The 15,820-nt window shown below is 40.1% G+C and overlaps 1 protein-coding gene across 1 annotated transcript in view; it reads left to right on the forward strand.

The window, feature by feature from the left end:
* Positions 1 to 10,593: 10,593 nt before the first annotated feature.
* ABCA12 (ATP binding cassette subfamily A member 12) overlaps positions 10,594 to 15,820 on the forward strand; it is a 183,905-nt gene continuing 178,678 nt past the window's right edge. The window contains exon 1 of the mRNA XM_051848234.3: positions 10,594 to 11,059. Within this exon, the coding sequence (XP_051704194.2) occupies positions 10,991 to 11,059 (69 nt within the window). The 5' untranslated portion in view covers positions 10,594 to 10,990. The remainder of the gene's footprint in view (positions 11,060 to 15,820) is intronic.

Here is a 15,820-nt window from a genome sequence, read left to right on the forward strand (position 1 = left end):
TCTCTCAAGTTTGAGTGTCAATAGTAGATAGTAACAATTGCTGTTATTTTCACATTACGATATAAGAAGTAGATAATCATTAATTCACTGAAAGGTTAAGCATTTCTATCAGATAATCACTTCACACTTAATGGTTTATAAGAGAGTAACCAGATAAAGCTTAGCTTGATTTTTCAAAGGATATAATAAGGATATCATAAGTATGAAAGGTATCATAGGGTATCATAAATATGAAAAGAGTATCATAAATATGAAAGCTATCAAGGGGTATCATAGGGTATCAAAGATATCCAAGGGTATCATAAATATGAAAGGTATCAGAATATCAAAGGGATATGAATATCAAAATATGAAATCTTCAAAAAGAATTTTTGGTCCCCTGAGAAAGTGTCATAGATCCCAGAAGGGTCTATACTTCTACCTGAACTGATACGAATGTAAAAAGTAGAAAATGACACGATTTCATGCATTCTGATACGTTATTGAATGTATCTTTGAGTTGGAAATAAATTAGTCTCATTATCTTTCTTAATCGTCATTGTTCTGAAAGTTCCAAGTGATGGAGCATTATTTTCGTTAGTAATAATAGTAATTAACTGAAGGGGTTGATGAAATTCATCCTTCTTTAGGAGCTAAAATGCAACAGTCTTTATTCTAGTGACTGATAAATTTAATGTAAATGCATCCCCTGGAGTCTGGAGGTCAGGAGGTACCAACGCTTCAATGAAGGCTGCAAAATTACTCAGCATGGAGGAGGGAGAAGAACTGAGTAGTCCCAGAGAAGGCACAGGTAGTATGGAGGGCAGAAAACAATGAGGGGGAGAAGAAAAAAGAGCAAAGCTGGGGGGATTAAGAGGCCATAAAGTGTACAACATGTGATCATATAATCTTCCACAAGAGTAGTAAATTCAGCAAATATCTTGTGTGTGGTTTGCTTTTTTGTTTTCAATTAATATACAATACCAGTGGGTTAAATTGCCTTGAGACATACAGGGTATTAACTCAAGTCAACTGCATAGACATAGTAATTGGGAAGCAGAGAGGCTTGAGCTAACATTTAGGTATTTACATTCGCTCTTTACATTTAATTCCCCAACGAATCTGTGGGCCAAGAATAGCTATTATTTTACTTTCTAGATGAAGTGATTCAGTCTCAGAAATCAACTTAGCCAGGAAGTGGTAGAACAGCTTTAATATCCTGTTGAAAAGAGTTCCTTCTCCCCCTTGAGGCTTTGCTTCCTTGTTAGACAAAACAATTCTCCTAGCAATCCCTTTAGCCTTCTTGCTCCTTGCAGTCAGTGCCCTCTCTTTCAACATGATTTGCGATTTATGGCCCCTAGTTTAGAGAATCAAGTTGCTATATCAAAATGGCATCTTGTCAATGACCTCCTGAGGCCCCAGAACCGCAGCATCAACAGAACTTCATTTCATAGGCTCCTTGTACTACACAAAATATTTGTTGTTTGCTCATGGCAATGAACTTCCATTATTGGAGGAAGGCTGAAGGTTTGAGGGTCAAGCCAGGATTAGGTTTTCTTTAACAGCCACAGTGGTAGGAAAGCTTGGAGAATTTTGGACAAATTTCTTTTTTATTATGTTCTATATATAGATCATAACCTTCTTTTTTTGAGATTTAAAAGTATTTATTAGAATCAAAGACCTCCAGCCAGACTGGCGTTGAGGGGGGCTTCCAAGAGAGGAAAACCCAAAGGGGACTGGTGATAGTTGGCTTTAAGTACAATTTTGAAGGAAAAACAAACAAACAAACAATCAGATTGGCATTTGGTTACTAGGCAGGGACAAAAACCATCAAAAGACCCCACTTATAATTCTCCATCCTGTCTGGCATGCTAAGGGTAGGGTAGATAACTTGTTTTCACCGTAAGCTGTGAGCTCTGGAGGTGCTCCCTTGCTATTCTCATGGTAAATTTGGAGATTTCAAAGGAAGGAGGGCAGCCTGTTTGTTCTTGCTAAAGACAAAGTTTTGGGGAAGGAAGCAAATATTTTACACCCCAAGTTTCACTGGGATTTCCTATCTGACTCCTCACATTCCCTGCTCCTGGAGATGGAAGCTCTAACATCTGTTAGGGGGAACTGGGCGAATGATAGCTCTGGCTGCTTCATGCTGAAAAGGGGCGATTTGGGAAGGGGAATCAAGCATAACCAACTTTCAAAACAATTCCATAGTCCATAAAGAAAGCACAGATAGTAACAGAAATGGCAAGATTAACTTCATTGCTGTCATTCAAATTATTGTTTCAGATTGAGATATATTTTTCTCTGTAACATGCGCATGCTTCCCCCTAGGTAAAAGGTTAATAAATAAAATTGATAATTATACAATTAATGTGCAGTTATTTAAGATGATTTTGAATTGACTGTTTAGAAAAATACTGTGGGTGAATCTATATGCTACAAAATTTGATTCAAAATATTTGTCCAGTTTTCTGTAGCAAGACTTCACTGATAGCATGACCATATGCTCTGATTGTCTTATGCTTTCATTAAAACACTCATTAAAATGCATATCGGGATTGCCAGATGTTTCATTTTATCATATCCTATTCCCCTCATATTTAGAATCTATGTATGCTTATATAATAGATAAAATTCTCTGGAACATATTTACACATATAATTTGTATCTCTAGCTACATATTTGTAAAGAAGCATTATGGCTATATATTTTTGTCTATAAAGGCACATAAAATGGTAATTTTTGAGTGCAGACTTGTAAATTTATTCTAGTCTATAAAAACAAATACTATTTTTTAAAAGATTTATTTATTTATTTGAAGGCAGAGTTATAGAGAGGCAGAAGCAAAGAGAGAGAGAGAGAAAGAGAGAGAGAGGTCTTCCATCCACTGGTTCACTTCCCAGATGGCTGCAATGACCGGAGCTGTGCAGATCTGAAGCCAGGAGCCAGGACTTTCTTCCAGGTCTCCCACATGGGTGCAGGGGTCCAAGAACTTGGGCCATCTTCTACTGCTTTCCCAGGCCATAGCAGAGAGCTGGATTGGAAATGGAGCGGCCGGGACTTGAACTGGCACCCATATGGGATGCTGATACTGCAGGTGGCAACTTTATCTGATAAACCACAGTGCTGGTGTAAGGCCGCCACAAAACATAAGAAACACTGGAGAAAGGGAAAGGGTTTATTGGAGAAAACCCAGCAGACCAGAGGGAGGGGGCAAAGAAGGAGAAAGAGTGCATATACAGGAAATCGGTCCTGATATCCCTTTTCCAGGGGGTGGGTAGGGAGGTAGGAGTAGTGAATCCCATTAGGATGGGAGTGGAGCTTGACACGGGTGGTTGGGCCATGTGCCACCTGGCTTCCAGCAATGGCGGTGGGGGCTAGGGCCTAGGATGGTGTCAGGGTGTAGATTGTACCATAGATATGACTGTACCATTTTCCTAACAGCTGGCCCCAACAAATACTATTTTTGAGAAGTCAAACTACCAGACACTGATATATGAAGATATTTCCAGAGGTTTATGGATCACTGGAATTTAAAAATAAGATTCTTTTGGTTAAAAAGTTGAAAATCTATGCATAGTTTTTTCATTGTAAGTATTTCCCATGAGCTTTGTGGAAAACCTTTATAAATGGCAATCAGTTATTCCCTCTTTTTTCTCCCTGATGTCTCTCCTCCTCTCTTCTTCCAAAATATTGCTGTGAAGGGTAATGAGACAACAATGCCATTAGAGGAGGCCATAGAAAGGGGCACAGACAACAACCTTCCATCTCTACACACTGGCTGATTGGTGCTTGAGTCATCAGACATTCTGAAACATTTTATTATTGATTTGAATTTAAATTCATTGACAAGGTATTTTCCTCCTAGCCATATCTTTTCAAAGTAAGGCAGTAGGAATTACGGTATAAAATATGTCGAAGAAATTGTATGTTACTCAAGATTGAACAGTTAACTGGGTGACTTATTTTTTCTGTACCAAAGGTTGAAATCTTAAAATGCTAGGAATGAGCAGCTTCTAGCTTATTTAAGAACACTCACGTGTTCTAAGATTGATTCTCATGTATCCAAGAGAATGCATTACCACCCTCTAAATGTAGAAGCCATTTACATATGTGATATTCTTTTTCTAATTGCTCTGGAAACCAGCTGGTCACTGAACACTAGGACACATGATGAAATTGATTTGTTATTTTTTTTTCTTTGATGGAAGAAGCGATAGTAGATAAATATACTGAATTCTCTTTTAATATGCTTTAGATTTTAATGGTGGGGGAAATATAAATTGAAACCAAAAAATTATAGCATTTTTCATTTTTTCCTCTTAAATGAAGAACTGATTAAAACTTACACTGTTAAAATAGAGGGACTGATCTTCTCAACACCCTATCTCAAATCTTTTCTTCAGTTTTATGAAGCAGTCAACAGACATTCAAAATATTATAATATTCCCTTATTTTTTTCCCCACAAGTCTACAGCAATGCAGGTAGTATAATTAAAATTTTACTTTACCAACATACTTTACCAGTTTGACTTAACAAATTACTATTCACCCTGGGTGAGTGGGTGAGTATTTCTTTGCAAGACTGTAAATCACCCAGAAATTCCCATGATCACATGGCTCAGTAGTAAGGGAGATAATCAGTTAACTTATCAAACTGGTTCTCCTGACGTGACTATGATTTGTGAGGGGAATTCCATGCCACTGCACATCTTGGAGGGACACACTTCCTTTTCACTCATGAGTGAGTGAGTCTCGTTAAAGCTCCTTCAGAATACATCTTGCTTTCTGCTTTTGTAGATGAGTTTTTTACCACTTGCTTCTTGACACAATGCTTCTGTCTACATGATCACTGGATGGTTGTCAGTGATAAAGCACCTGAAAATCCTGAATCTGATGCCTTCCTCACACCTACCTGTTTCATAGCATCAGTTATCAATGCCCTCCATCGCAGGTGGGTCTTAGGTAATAAGGTATTTGTAATGGGTGGCTCATTATCTTAATCTTTGGGTGGAGCCCCACCCTCCTTGTTAAAGAAGGATGCTGTTATTTTTACTATGAGCGAGCTTCAATTTCCCAACTTGCTGTTCTTTCCTGAGTTAAATGCATGCACTTGTCTTGTTTTCTTATCCATGATTGCTTGATGATGACCTGTTAGAGAATTGGATTTGCAGACACTGGAACTTGAGTTCAAATCACCACACGGACACTTGTTAGCTGTGTGACCCAGGGAATCTATTTGACCTATGCTTGCCCGTCTGTGGAGATATAATATTGACCTCAGGATTTATCATAAGGATTAGATTCTGTAAGTGCTGAATATCTCATAGCACCTTATTAATGTACAAGTCAATTAATGGTAAAAAAATAACATGATGGCATTGATGCTATGGTAAAAATCAATTTGGAGGAAAAGGAGTAAAATTATAGCTCTGGTTGCCAATAAAATTCCTATTTTACTCACTTATTAACTCATTTGTACATTGTTTTCCTGTCCAAATGGTGGTTTCAGGTCTCAACTTCAATTAATATCTCATTTTATTAACGTTTTTCCTCTTCCTTCAGCATCAGTTTTATCATACTCTATCCTTTTTAAAAACATTTATTTATTTATTTATTTATTTATTTGAAAGGCAGAGTGACAGAGAAAAAGAAAGAGAGTCAGACAGACAGAGAGATCAATATTCCATCTGCTGGTTCACTCCCTAAATGGCTAGAACCCCAAGGGCTGTGCCAGGCTGAAACCAGGAGCCAGGAACTCCATCCAGGTCTCCCACTAATGTGCCAGAAACTTAAGAATTTGGGTCATCATCCAAGGCCTTCAAGGCACATTATCAGGAATTTGAATCGGAAGCACAGAGTAGCCAAGACTCGAACCAGGAACTCTTGAAATGGGATGTGGGTGTCCCAAGCTGCTGCTTAACAAGCTGTGCCACAATGTCCTTCCCCCCCACACACTGTCATCTTAGAAATGCTGCCAAGAACTTCATTCTAAATCATCATTATGGTCTGCTCTTTAGCTTTAGGTCTCTAACTCCTTGGTTTTTATCCTATACTACTTCAAACCAGCTCTCAGTTCTGGTCAGTCCAGAGTTCTCCCCAATCTTCAGGATATAGAATTAATTGTCAGCTCTTGATGTTTCATAAGACATGCTCCTTGTATCCAAGGGCCTCAGTGAATAGATGAAGAGACAGAAGGAGATGGTTATCTTTATGAACACAGGTTTATGGGAGAACAGATGAAGAAGTGATTAATTCAGCCAGGCTTGGGGCGGTGACGAGAAGTGACGAGAAAGACGCCAAGAGGAAGTAACACTTGAGTGAGTCCTTCATAGAATGAGCTCAATTTCATTTTGGGCAGCGAGAACAGCATGACCAAAACCTGAAAGTGAACAGTCCTCCTGTGAGGCACACAACAGATGGCAGGAGGGATGGTGAGGGTGGAGAGACACCTGATGAAGCTGGCAGGAGCCAGGCTGCGAAGTGCTTTGCTGTTCCACGAGAAGCAGAAAAGCGGAGCCTTCCTCTCCCCGAGTTCCTGGAGCGTTTGTTCTTTGTGCTCTCATTTTGGCAATAATTTTTTATGTATAAACTTAAAAAAATCTAGAACCAAAGGAAAAAAACACCCTCTGAGTTCTTTCCTTTTCAGCTTTCTTTTGGAGTGTATAGCATGAGATTGGAGACAATAAGACACAGAGATTTAAAATGCTATAGAATTCGAGTTTCCTCTCTGCTATTTCCACTGACCCCTCTTCTAACTGGATTTAGGCCAGTCATGGCACCTCTAAATGTCACTTTCTTCCTCTGGAAATGGGGAGAGTAACAATTTCTGTACAATAAGGCTCCTTTGATAATTCAAGTGCTTAAGCAAGTCTTTGCTACTCAATTATTCAGTGAGCATTAATTGACAAATTAATTAATCTAGCACAGAACCTGTGCTAGATTTCTATTATACAATGACAAGTAGTTAGTAACTTTGTAGTGCCATAACTATCTGTATTATCATTTTTAAAAGATCGATTTATTTATTAGAAATGCAGAGTGACAGGGAGAGACAAGAGAGAGCTCTTCCATATACTGGTTCTATCCCCAAATACCTGCATCAGCCACGGCTGGGCTAGGCCTAAGTCAGGAGCCAGGAACTCCATCTGGATATGACACATGGATGGCTGGAGCCCAAACACTTGGGCCATAATCCACTGCCTTCCCAGGTTCATTAGCAGGAAACTGAACTGCTGGGTCTTGAACTGGCACTCCTTATGGGATGTCCATGTTTAATCCATCATGCCACAATACCAGCTCCCTTATTATTATGAATATAGATTGTTAAGATATTCTATTGAGAAAACTTAGTGTGTTTTAGCCACGTTAGTACCTATTTGTGTTCGGACCAATTCTCTCCCTGGTCCTGGAATGTGCTACATGATTGGCTGACTGAGAAGTGGTGCCACACCCAATGTTCATGGAGCCCAGTCATTCACACGGTTGTACAGCCCAGGAAGAGCCATTGTTTTAACTGTGCTCAGTTGGCACAGTGACCCTGGGCGTCTCTAGATGAGAGTGACCTCAGAAGAATGACCATGTATGCTCAAAACTAGTTTTGACATTGCCTAGTCAAATTTGAGATTGCTCAATTAAAAAAAAAAAAAAAAACAAACTTGTTATTACAAGAGCTCAGGACAGTAGAATTCCAGAATCCCAGGATTCTGTGATAGAGATATATATTTGTTTTTACTGCTGGTGAAGTGAACACACAAAAGCAAAGACTGCATAATCTTGGATAGAGGTGATAATTTCTTGCTTGAGGAAGAGGCGCATTTATTGATCTCTGAGGAGCAGTGTCACCAGCAGCAGAGAGAGGAGATTTAGGTAGATACTGTGAATTGAAACCTGAAAGTCCCCCTTTAAAGGTGAGTTGGGTCTCTTGCCTCTGGTAGAAGCACTGGAGCAACTGAGCAATATGTGGCAGACCACCACGGTCATGCTAAGCCAAGTAAGATTAACTTCTCAGAATATCTCTGAGAATAAAATCTGTAACAGTTTATGGGTAAGCAAACTTTTCCTCTTGTGTATTGTATTAGTATAACTTTGCCTTTGTTTATTTGCTGCTCAGTTTAGTTTTGGCTATGTATCCTGGATGCAGATTATTTCTAGTTACCAATTATCTTCTCTTTCCTCAAGGGAAACTCAAGTTATCTGCAGGGCACCCCAACCTACAACCAGGAGTGGGGTACAAAGCTACATCCTCTTCTGTGCAAAAAAGAATTCACAGTCTTTATTTTTGCACATTCTTCTTCCTGTTTCCATATTAGTTGGCCTAATAATTACTTCAGGGTCTGTTCTAAGCAGAGTTTATGGTATTTGTTTATGGAAGCTGCAGATACCAAGACTAATGCAATGATTTTCTAACATGGTTTTTTTTTTTTTTTTTTTTAAAGGAAAACATTTATTTTTACTTATTTTTAAAATTGATGTTTCATTTCTTTTTTTTTTTTTTAATTTATTTAATGAGCATAAATTTCCAAAGTACAGCTTATGGACCACAATAGCCTTCTCCCCCCCGCCCGTGTCTTCCCTCCCATCCACAATGCTCCCCTCTCCCACTCCCTCTTCCCTTCCCCTTCACATCACAATTAATTTTCAATTATCTTTATATACAGAAGATCAATTTAGCGTACTAACATGGTATTTTTAAAGATGTTTTAAAATTTTCTCTTAAAAGAAATCTGTAAACTTGAGAATAGAAGCACATGTGGTTGATAATAGATCTTGATGTTCAGAAAGAGGCAAAATTTAAAATTATGATTGTCTAATGTACCCCATTGTAAACTTCTAATTATGTTTTGTGAAAGATTGCCCCAGTCTCCAGGGAAATGTGTGTGATGTTTAGATTTGGGACATAGTACAAAGGAATATGTTAATATACCCAACACCTAATATACAGCTTTGAAATTACATTGAAATAGATCTGGAAAATCTTGGGTTGTAATAAATTACATTATCTTCATTAGAAAACTAGAGGCAGTGGATAAAGGTGTCCAGGAAGGAAAACAACTTGAGAGACTTAACTGAAGTTAGACAATCAACCAGACACAAAACGACTCTGTGATTACACTGGGAGAAGCCACGTGGAGCTTTTCAAGATGACCTCTCACCTGCATCAGTCACGTGGTGAGTCAGTACTTTTTCACCTGGAGTAACCTGACTGAATAAAGTGAAGCTATGCCTGCAGCTTCTCAAAGCGTGTACAGTCACATCCCCAAATGCCACCTTATCTTTACAACTAAGTAATGTTTGTGAACCAAAGCACTCCTGATTTGCAGACCGCGACAGCAGTGAAAGAAGGCAGGGAAGCAGCAGCCCTAGTCATTCTCAGATTGTGAAAGCCAGACAAATCTTGGTGACCACGCCCCAGGTGGAATGAGGAGGGCATTATCTCAAGGACCCTCAATTGTTTGAATACCTTGTCTTTAACCTACTCCAGAAAAAATAATAAAGAACCAAATTCTAGATATTCAGGACAGACTGATTGTGGGAATTGGGTTTGGAGAGCTTTATCACATCAGGGACAGAGACAATGCTGAGGAATTGGACATGTGACTTCTTAGCTCCGGTCAGCTCCAGGCTGGCTGCCATCAGCTTTGCAGAGTCGGCATGGAGACTAGGCAGTCACACCAGCAATTACTCCAGGTTTAAAGGGAGAACTTAAACAATGCCTTACCTGTGTCTGGATCAGTCAGGGCAAGGTGGGAGGACCTGAGGAGAATTTCATCAAACAAGTCTCAGCTCAAACATTTGTAGTTTTACTCAATTACATCCAAATCTGAGTATTGAGCACCATGAAGGCAGTGATACAAAATAATCTATAGCCTCAAAAAATTTACAATACAGTGAGAAAAATAGGACATAGCAAAAAATAAGGCAAAAAAAGTGAGTTTCTTAAGAGAGATAGCAACATCAAACAATGCTGGATTCTAAAGCCACAGAGAATATACTTTATGGCTTACCTAAAGAGGTTTCATGGAAGATATCAGCTTGGAGTAATTGTGAGACATAGGAACCTAGAGAGGGAGTGGGGCATCCCGCGTAGAGAAGATAGCAGAAATATCCCTCTAACTCCAATAGCCTGAAGCAACATGGCTTTCCTGTAACAGACACAGAACTCTTCCCCCAGCAAAATGAAAGGGTCCACCATTTGTCATTTATGTCTCCTACAGAAGCCAACCTCTTGTTTTCTGCATTAAATGTAAATTTGTGATAGAAGTTAGGGCTTCGCCATCTGGTCACTTCTCCGCAACTCAATGCATTATACTTTAGGTTAAAGATGGTACTTTCCCTAGGATATCTAATGATGGCCTGAGATTCAGAGCTTCTTAAACTGAGCACTGGTCTTACTGACTTAAAACATCTTAATGACATTTTGAGTCACTGGGCTCAAAGTCTGTGCCCAGAGTCTGTAAAATACTCTGCCCTGCCTCTGTCAGAGGAGGTTCTATGTGCTGGGAAGGAGGCAAGAGAATGTAGGACAAGTCCTACTGGCCTGGCCAGGGTCCCACCTAATTCCTTATGACGTGTCTAGTGCAGGTGACACGTTCTTTAAGGTGTGGATAGGCAGTTAATTTCATGGAGAGTAGGAGGTGTAAGTTTGGTGTAGTGTTTTTTTTTTCTTTACAGTGGGGCATTATCTGAACGATACTCATTCTCTCTTGAGTCTGGACTTCATGCAACAAGCAGCAACTGGATATTATTTTAAAATAAGCACAAGCCATCAAAAGACACTGATCTGGGTCCTTCTTTTGGAGGAACCATTGAGAAGTGCTTCTTGGTCAAGAACTAACCAAAGGAAAACTCCAGCAGGAAGAGAAGAACTGTGGGTTTCTCACCCCAGCCACCACAGAAGCTATGCCGTGAAAAGACTCGACACATTGACACACAGCCAGTGGGACCGGGTGTTGATTCCTCTTTGGAGGTTTGGAGGGAAAGAGAAAAATTCCCTCACTGAGGTATTTGAAGGATGACTTCCCATTTTCGGCAGCTTCGGATCCTGGTCTGGAAAAATTGGCTTGGTGTCAAAAGACAGCCGGTGAGTAAAAATAGAGTGACGGTGTGGGGCACGGGGCACTACTCCAGGCAATCCTAAAATATGAAGTTAATGAGAAGTAAAGAGAGAAGAGTTTAAGGGCACTTGCCAAAGCAGGAAATAAGATATTTAGGATTCATCCCTCCATCTGTCTTTTAACTAATGGGGCAAGCCTTAACATGCTTCAAAGCAGCCTTTTGATTTCAGTAAATTAAGAGTAAACCAGGACATGCCGTAGGCAAAGAAAAGGATGTGCCTTGTTACTGGTTGAACTGAGACTAGTGTTGAATTCTGGGTTTAGGCCAGAGTATTTTCAGAATTTTCTTAAATTCAGTTTAAAAATGATGAATGAAGCAAGGTATCATTTGAAAGGAACAATAAATGAAAAAGAAACGTACTGGAAAACCAAAAGCAATAGAAAGCTTGGTTGAAAAGTAAGCTAGAAAGCAGAAATAGTGTGAAGGCTGTTAGTATAGAAAAACTTCTAAGAAATTTTAACATCTAAAAATCACTTATTGGAAATGCCACACAAGAGTGTATTTATGGCCATGATAGAAGAGTGTGATTGAATCATCTAACTTTACTGCCGCAGTCTGTGTTTTCTTTGCTCATTGCAACATCTTTTTTGTGCTCTTACACTAATACTTGCTTTTTAAATTACAATGCCAGCTGTTATCCACAGTAGACAGAATTCAGGGAGACTGAGAAAGAAGTTTCTGTGGATTTCCATATGCTTAGGACAATGTTTAAAAAAGCATAAAAGCCCAAAAAGGCATTCATAGACTTCATTTTGATGTGATAATTCCAAGATTTAAATGAGTAATGTAAATATTATGCAAATGATATGCATTACAGAAACCAACTTTTATCTATGCACCTTATCTCACTCCAGGCTTACCTGCAATGTCAGATGCCTTGCTTGAATGTTCTGATACATGTACTCATGGAGGAAAGTAGGTAGTCATTTAGCTTTGTGAATTTGGTGGTATCACATAATTGCATGGGTGTGAAGTGTGGACAAAAAACTATAAAATCATTATAATACTGTGTTTTAGTGGCAAAAAGACAAAAGACAGAAAATCCCCTTGAATATCACACAGTTCATTCTGTGTGGCATTCAGTAGGAATGGGGTTTGTGACATTGGCCAGAGGATGAAGGCTGGGTTTTTCCCATGATGTATGTGGCACATGACAATTTCTCCAAGTACTAATTTGCCCACGTATAAAATGGGCGTGTGTTCTATTGTCTCTAGCCTTAGTGCTGTAAGAACCAAATGTACTCATGTATTTCAAAGTAATTTATAAATGGAGAAAAACTCAGTTAAATAGATTATTGAGGGTTTGGGGGCAATATGTGTATCATATTTTTAAATTCAGATCAATGGCAAGAAGGAATGCAGGATAAGAGAGTGTGAAAGAGAAGAAATTTATCTACAGTAAGTTTTTTTTTTTTTTTTTTTTTTTTTGACATGCAGAGTGGACAGAGAGACAGAGAGACAGAGAGAAAGGTCTTCCTTTGCTGTTGGTTCACCCTCCAATGGCTGCCGTGGCCGCTGCGCTGCGGCCGGCGCACCACGCTGATCCGATGGCAGGAGCCAGGTGCTTCTCCTGGTCTCCCATGGGGTGCAGGGCCCAAGGACTTGGGCCATCCTCCACTGCACTCCCTGGCCACAGCAGAGAGCTGGCCTGGAAGAGGGGCAACCAGCACAGAATCCGGCGCCCCGACCAGGACTAGAACCCGGTGTGCCGGCCCTGCAAGGCGGAGGATTAGCCTAGTGAGCCGCGGCGCCGGCCTACAGTAAAGTTCCTAAATGATGCAAATTCAACATGTAAAAGCAAATCATGGAAGAACTATAAACTGGTATCTGTTACTGGCAGTAACCTGAATGCTGAGCCTGGATGCTTTCCATACAATGGTATTTTAGATAAGAAATTACCCAAATGCTCCCCCAATTTCTCATGAATAAATTTTTGTCATTGAAAAAAATTCACATTTGGGAATTTTATTGACCAGCTCCTTCCTCATCTGTAAAATAAATTTAAAATTTACAGTCTGTGTAAGAACTAGACATGGTCAGGCCAGCGTTGTGGCTCACTTGGTTAATCCTCCACCTGCGGTGCTGTCATCCCATATGGGTGCCGGGTTCTAGTCCTGGCTGCTCCTCTTCCAGTCCAGCTCTCTGCTGTGGCCCGGGAGGGCAGTGGAGGATGGCCCAAGTGTTTGGGCCCCTGCACCCATGTGGGAAACCAGGAGGAAGCACCTGGCTCCTGACTTCGGATTGGTGCAGCGCTGGCTGTAGCAGCCATTTGGGGAGTGAACCAACAGAAGGAAGACCTTTCTCTCTCTTTGTCTCTGTCTCTCTCTCACTATCTAACTCTATCAGTCAAATAAATAAATAAACAAAAGAATTAGACATGGTCACCCATCAAGCAATCCCCTTTTAATGCAAGTAATCTTATCTCTCTATTTATAAACATTTTGAAAATTGAACTTTAAAAATATATTTTTGGACCTAGGAAAATAGAAATCAAGTTGTATGACCCTGGAGATGAATAATCCTTACTGAAAGCTTGTAACAAGTAGCAGCATCACTATCATGGCAACCTTACCTAATTTTAAAAAGAGATTCTGTTACAAAGCAAGATAGTGGGAAGACTAATCTGTGGGGGAAGGAGTTAGGAGTCTGTGAATGGACAAAAAAAAAATATCACATCCGGGGGAGAAAAAGAAAAAGAAAGAAGCCTTAGACCCATTAAGAGAGACTGGGGATTAGGCCGGCGCCGCGGCTCACTAGGCTAATCCTCCACCTAGCGGCGCTGGCACACCGGGTTCTAGTCCCGGTTGGGGCGCCAGATTCTGTCCCAGTTGCCCCTCTTCCAGGCCAGCTCTCTGCTGTGGCCCGGGAAGGCAGTGGAGGATGGCCCAAGTCCTTGGGCCCTGCACCCCTTGGGAGACCAGGATAAGCACCTGGCTCCTGGCTTCTGATTGGGGCGGTGCGCTGGCCGCAGCGCGCCAGCCGTGGCGGCCATTGGAGGGTGAACCAACTGCAAAAGAAGACCCTTCTCTCTGTCTCTCTCTCTCTCACTGTCCACTCTGCCTGTAAAAAAAGAAAGAAAGTATATATCTTTATTAGTAAAGGAAATCCTAGAATTGGTGTAGTTCAGACATCCACATCCCAAAGAGTTCTTGGGTTCCATTCCTGATTCCAGCTACAGATTCCAGTGAATGAGGACACTGGCTCAAAGTCAGATTTCCCCAGTCACAGGTGGATTCTTTCCACTATCTGCCTACTCTTTACTGCTCCTGAGTTGTGTTTCTTTTCTCAGAACTCTCTGGATGTCATTCAATGTTCAGGCCACCAAAGAAGAAACCATATGTGCAAAGGGGGTCTTAGATTTGCCTTTTTGGAAACATATTTGATAATAGAAATTAGTATTTACATTGGAAAAATGAATACTAATGGAGAGTGAAATAACACATGAAGAACCAACAGAAAGATTAGGTAATTGAGAAAATCAATCAGACACAGTTGCTACCCTACTGGGCTTACAATATAACTCTACAAATAATAGGAAAAAAGTGATGATACTTTCTGGAGGAGAGGATTAAAAACATGGAGGCTCACCTAATGAGATACTGGCTAATGACAGGAATCAGTCCTTGTTTAGCAGAGACCTCAGGCTGAAAAATTAATACAAGGAGAGAATTTATTGTTCTTTAAGAAGATGGGTCCCAATAGACATATCAAGGAGTGATTTCAGGTCTCTATGGACGTGGACTGTAATCCCAGACTTCTGATTTGATGAAGACATTAACATTAGTTAACTAAGAAATTAGCATCAACTGTTTATTTCTGTTGAAACTGTTTAGCTAGGCACTCATACTTGAGTTCAGTTGATGACAAAATCAGATTTTCTATTATAGACATTGCCACAGCTTTGACCTTGTAAATATTTTATTGGTTGACTGATATGAGCGGCAGAGAGACACAGATACACACATACACACACATAGAAGAGGGAGAGAGAATTCCATCCGTTGGTTTACTTTGAATGTCTGGGCTGGGGTCAGAATCAGGAGCCTGGAGCTCAATCCCATTCTCTATGTGGGAGAAACTCAATCACTTGATATGTCACCACTACTTTCTGGGTCTGCTAAAGCAAGAAGCTGGAGTCAGGAACTAGAGCTGGATATCAAACTCAGATACTCTGATGTGGGGTACAAGTGTCTTAACTACCTGGACATCTGCCAGCTTTGACTGACATTTTGGATCGAGCTTGAAAATTCTTTCCCCAGTTTCTTCCTTCTCATACAACTTCCTTTCACAGTGACTAGACAAAGAGGAAGCTTTAGCTTAAGGATTTTGGAGCAGTGTGATCTATGCATTAAAATAATGTATATGTTAAAATAATTTGGGATTAAATCCTAATCCTAATTTCATTCTAAACCAGATAAAAATAAAGTAGGTCCTGCATAATTCACTCAACTATGTGATCACATTTTCCAACTTCTTTTAGCTCTTCTGGTTCCGGACAACTTACTTCTATAATCTCTTTTAAATGCACAAAAGTACTAGTATTAACTGTTGATTATGATTCCTGACACATAATAGAAGTAAGTATTTTATTTTATTTTATTTTTAAAGATTTATTTGAAAGACAGAGTTACAGAGAGAGGTAGAGACACAGAGAGAAGTCTTCCACCCGCTGGTTCACTGCCAGATGGCTGCAACAGCTGGAGCTGTGCTTATCCAAAGCCAGGAG

The sequence above is a fragment of the Oryctolagus cuniculus genome, chromosome 3, assembly GCF_051225735.1.
Source record: "Oryctolagus cuniculus isolate XC-2025 breed Fujian yellow rabbit chromosome 3, ASM5122573v1, whole genome shotgun sequence".
Taxonomy (NCBI): domain Eukaryota; kingdom Metazoa; phylum Chordata; class Mammalia; order Lagomorpha; family Leporidae; genus Oryctolagus; species Oryctolagus cuniculus.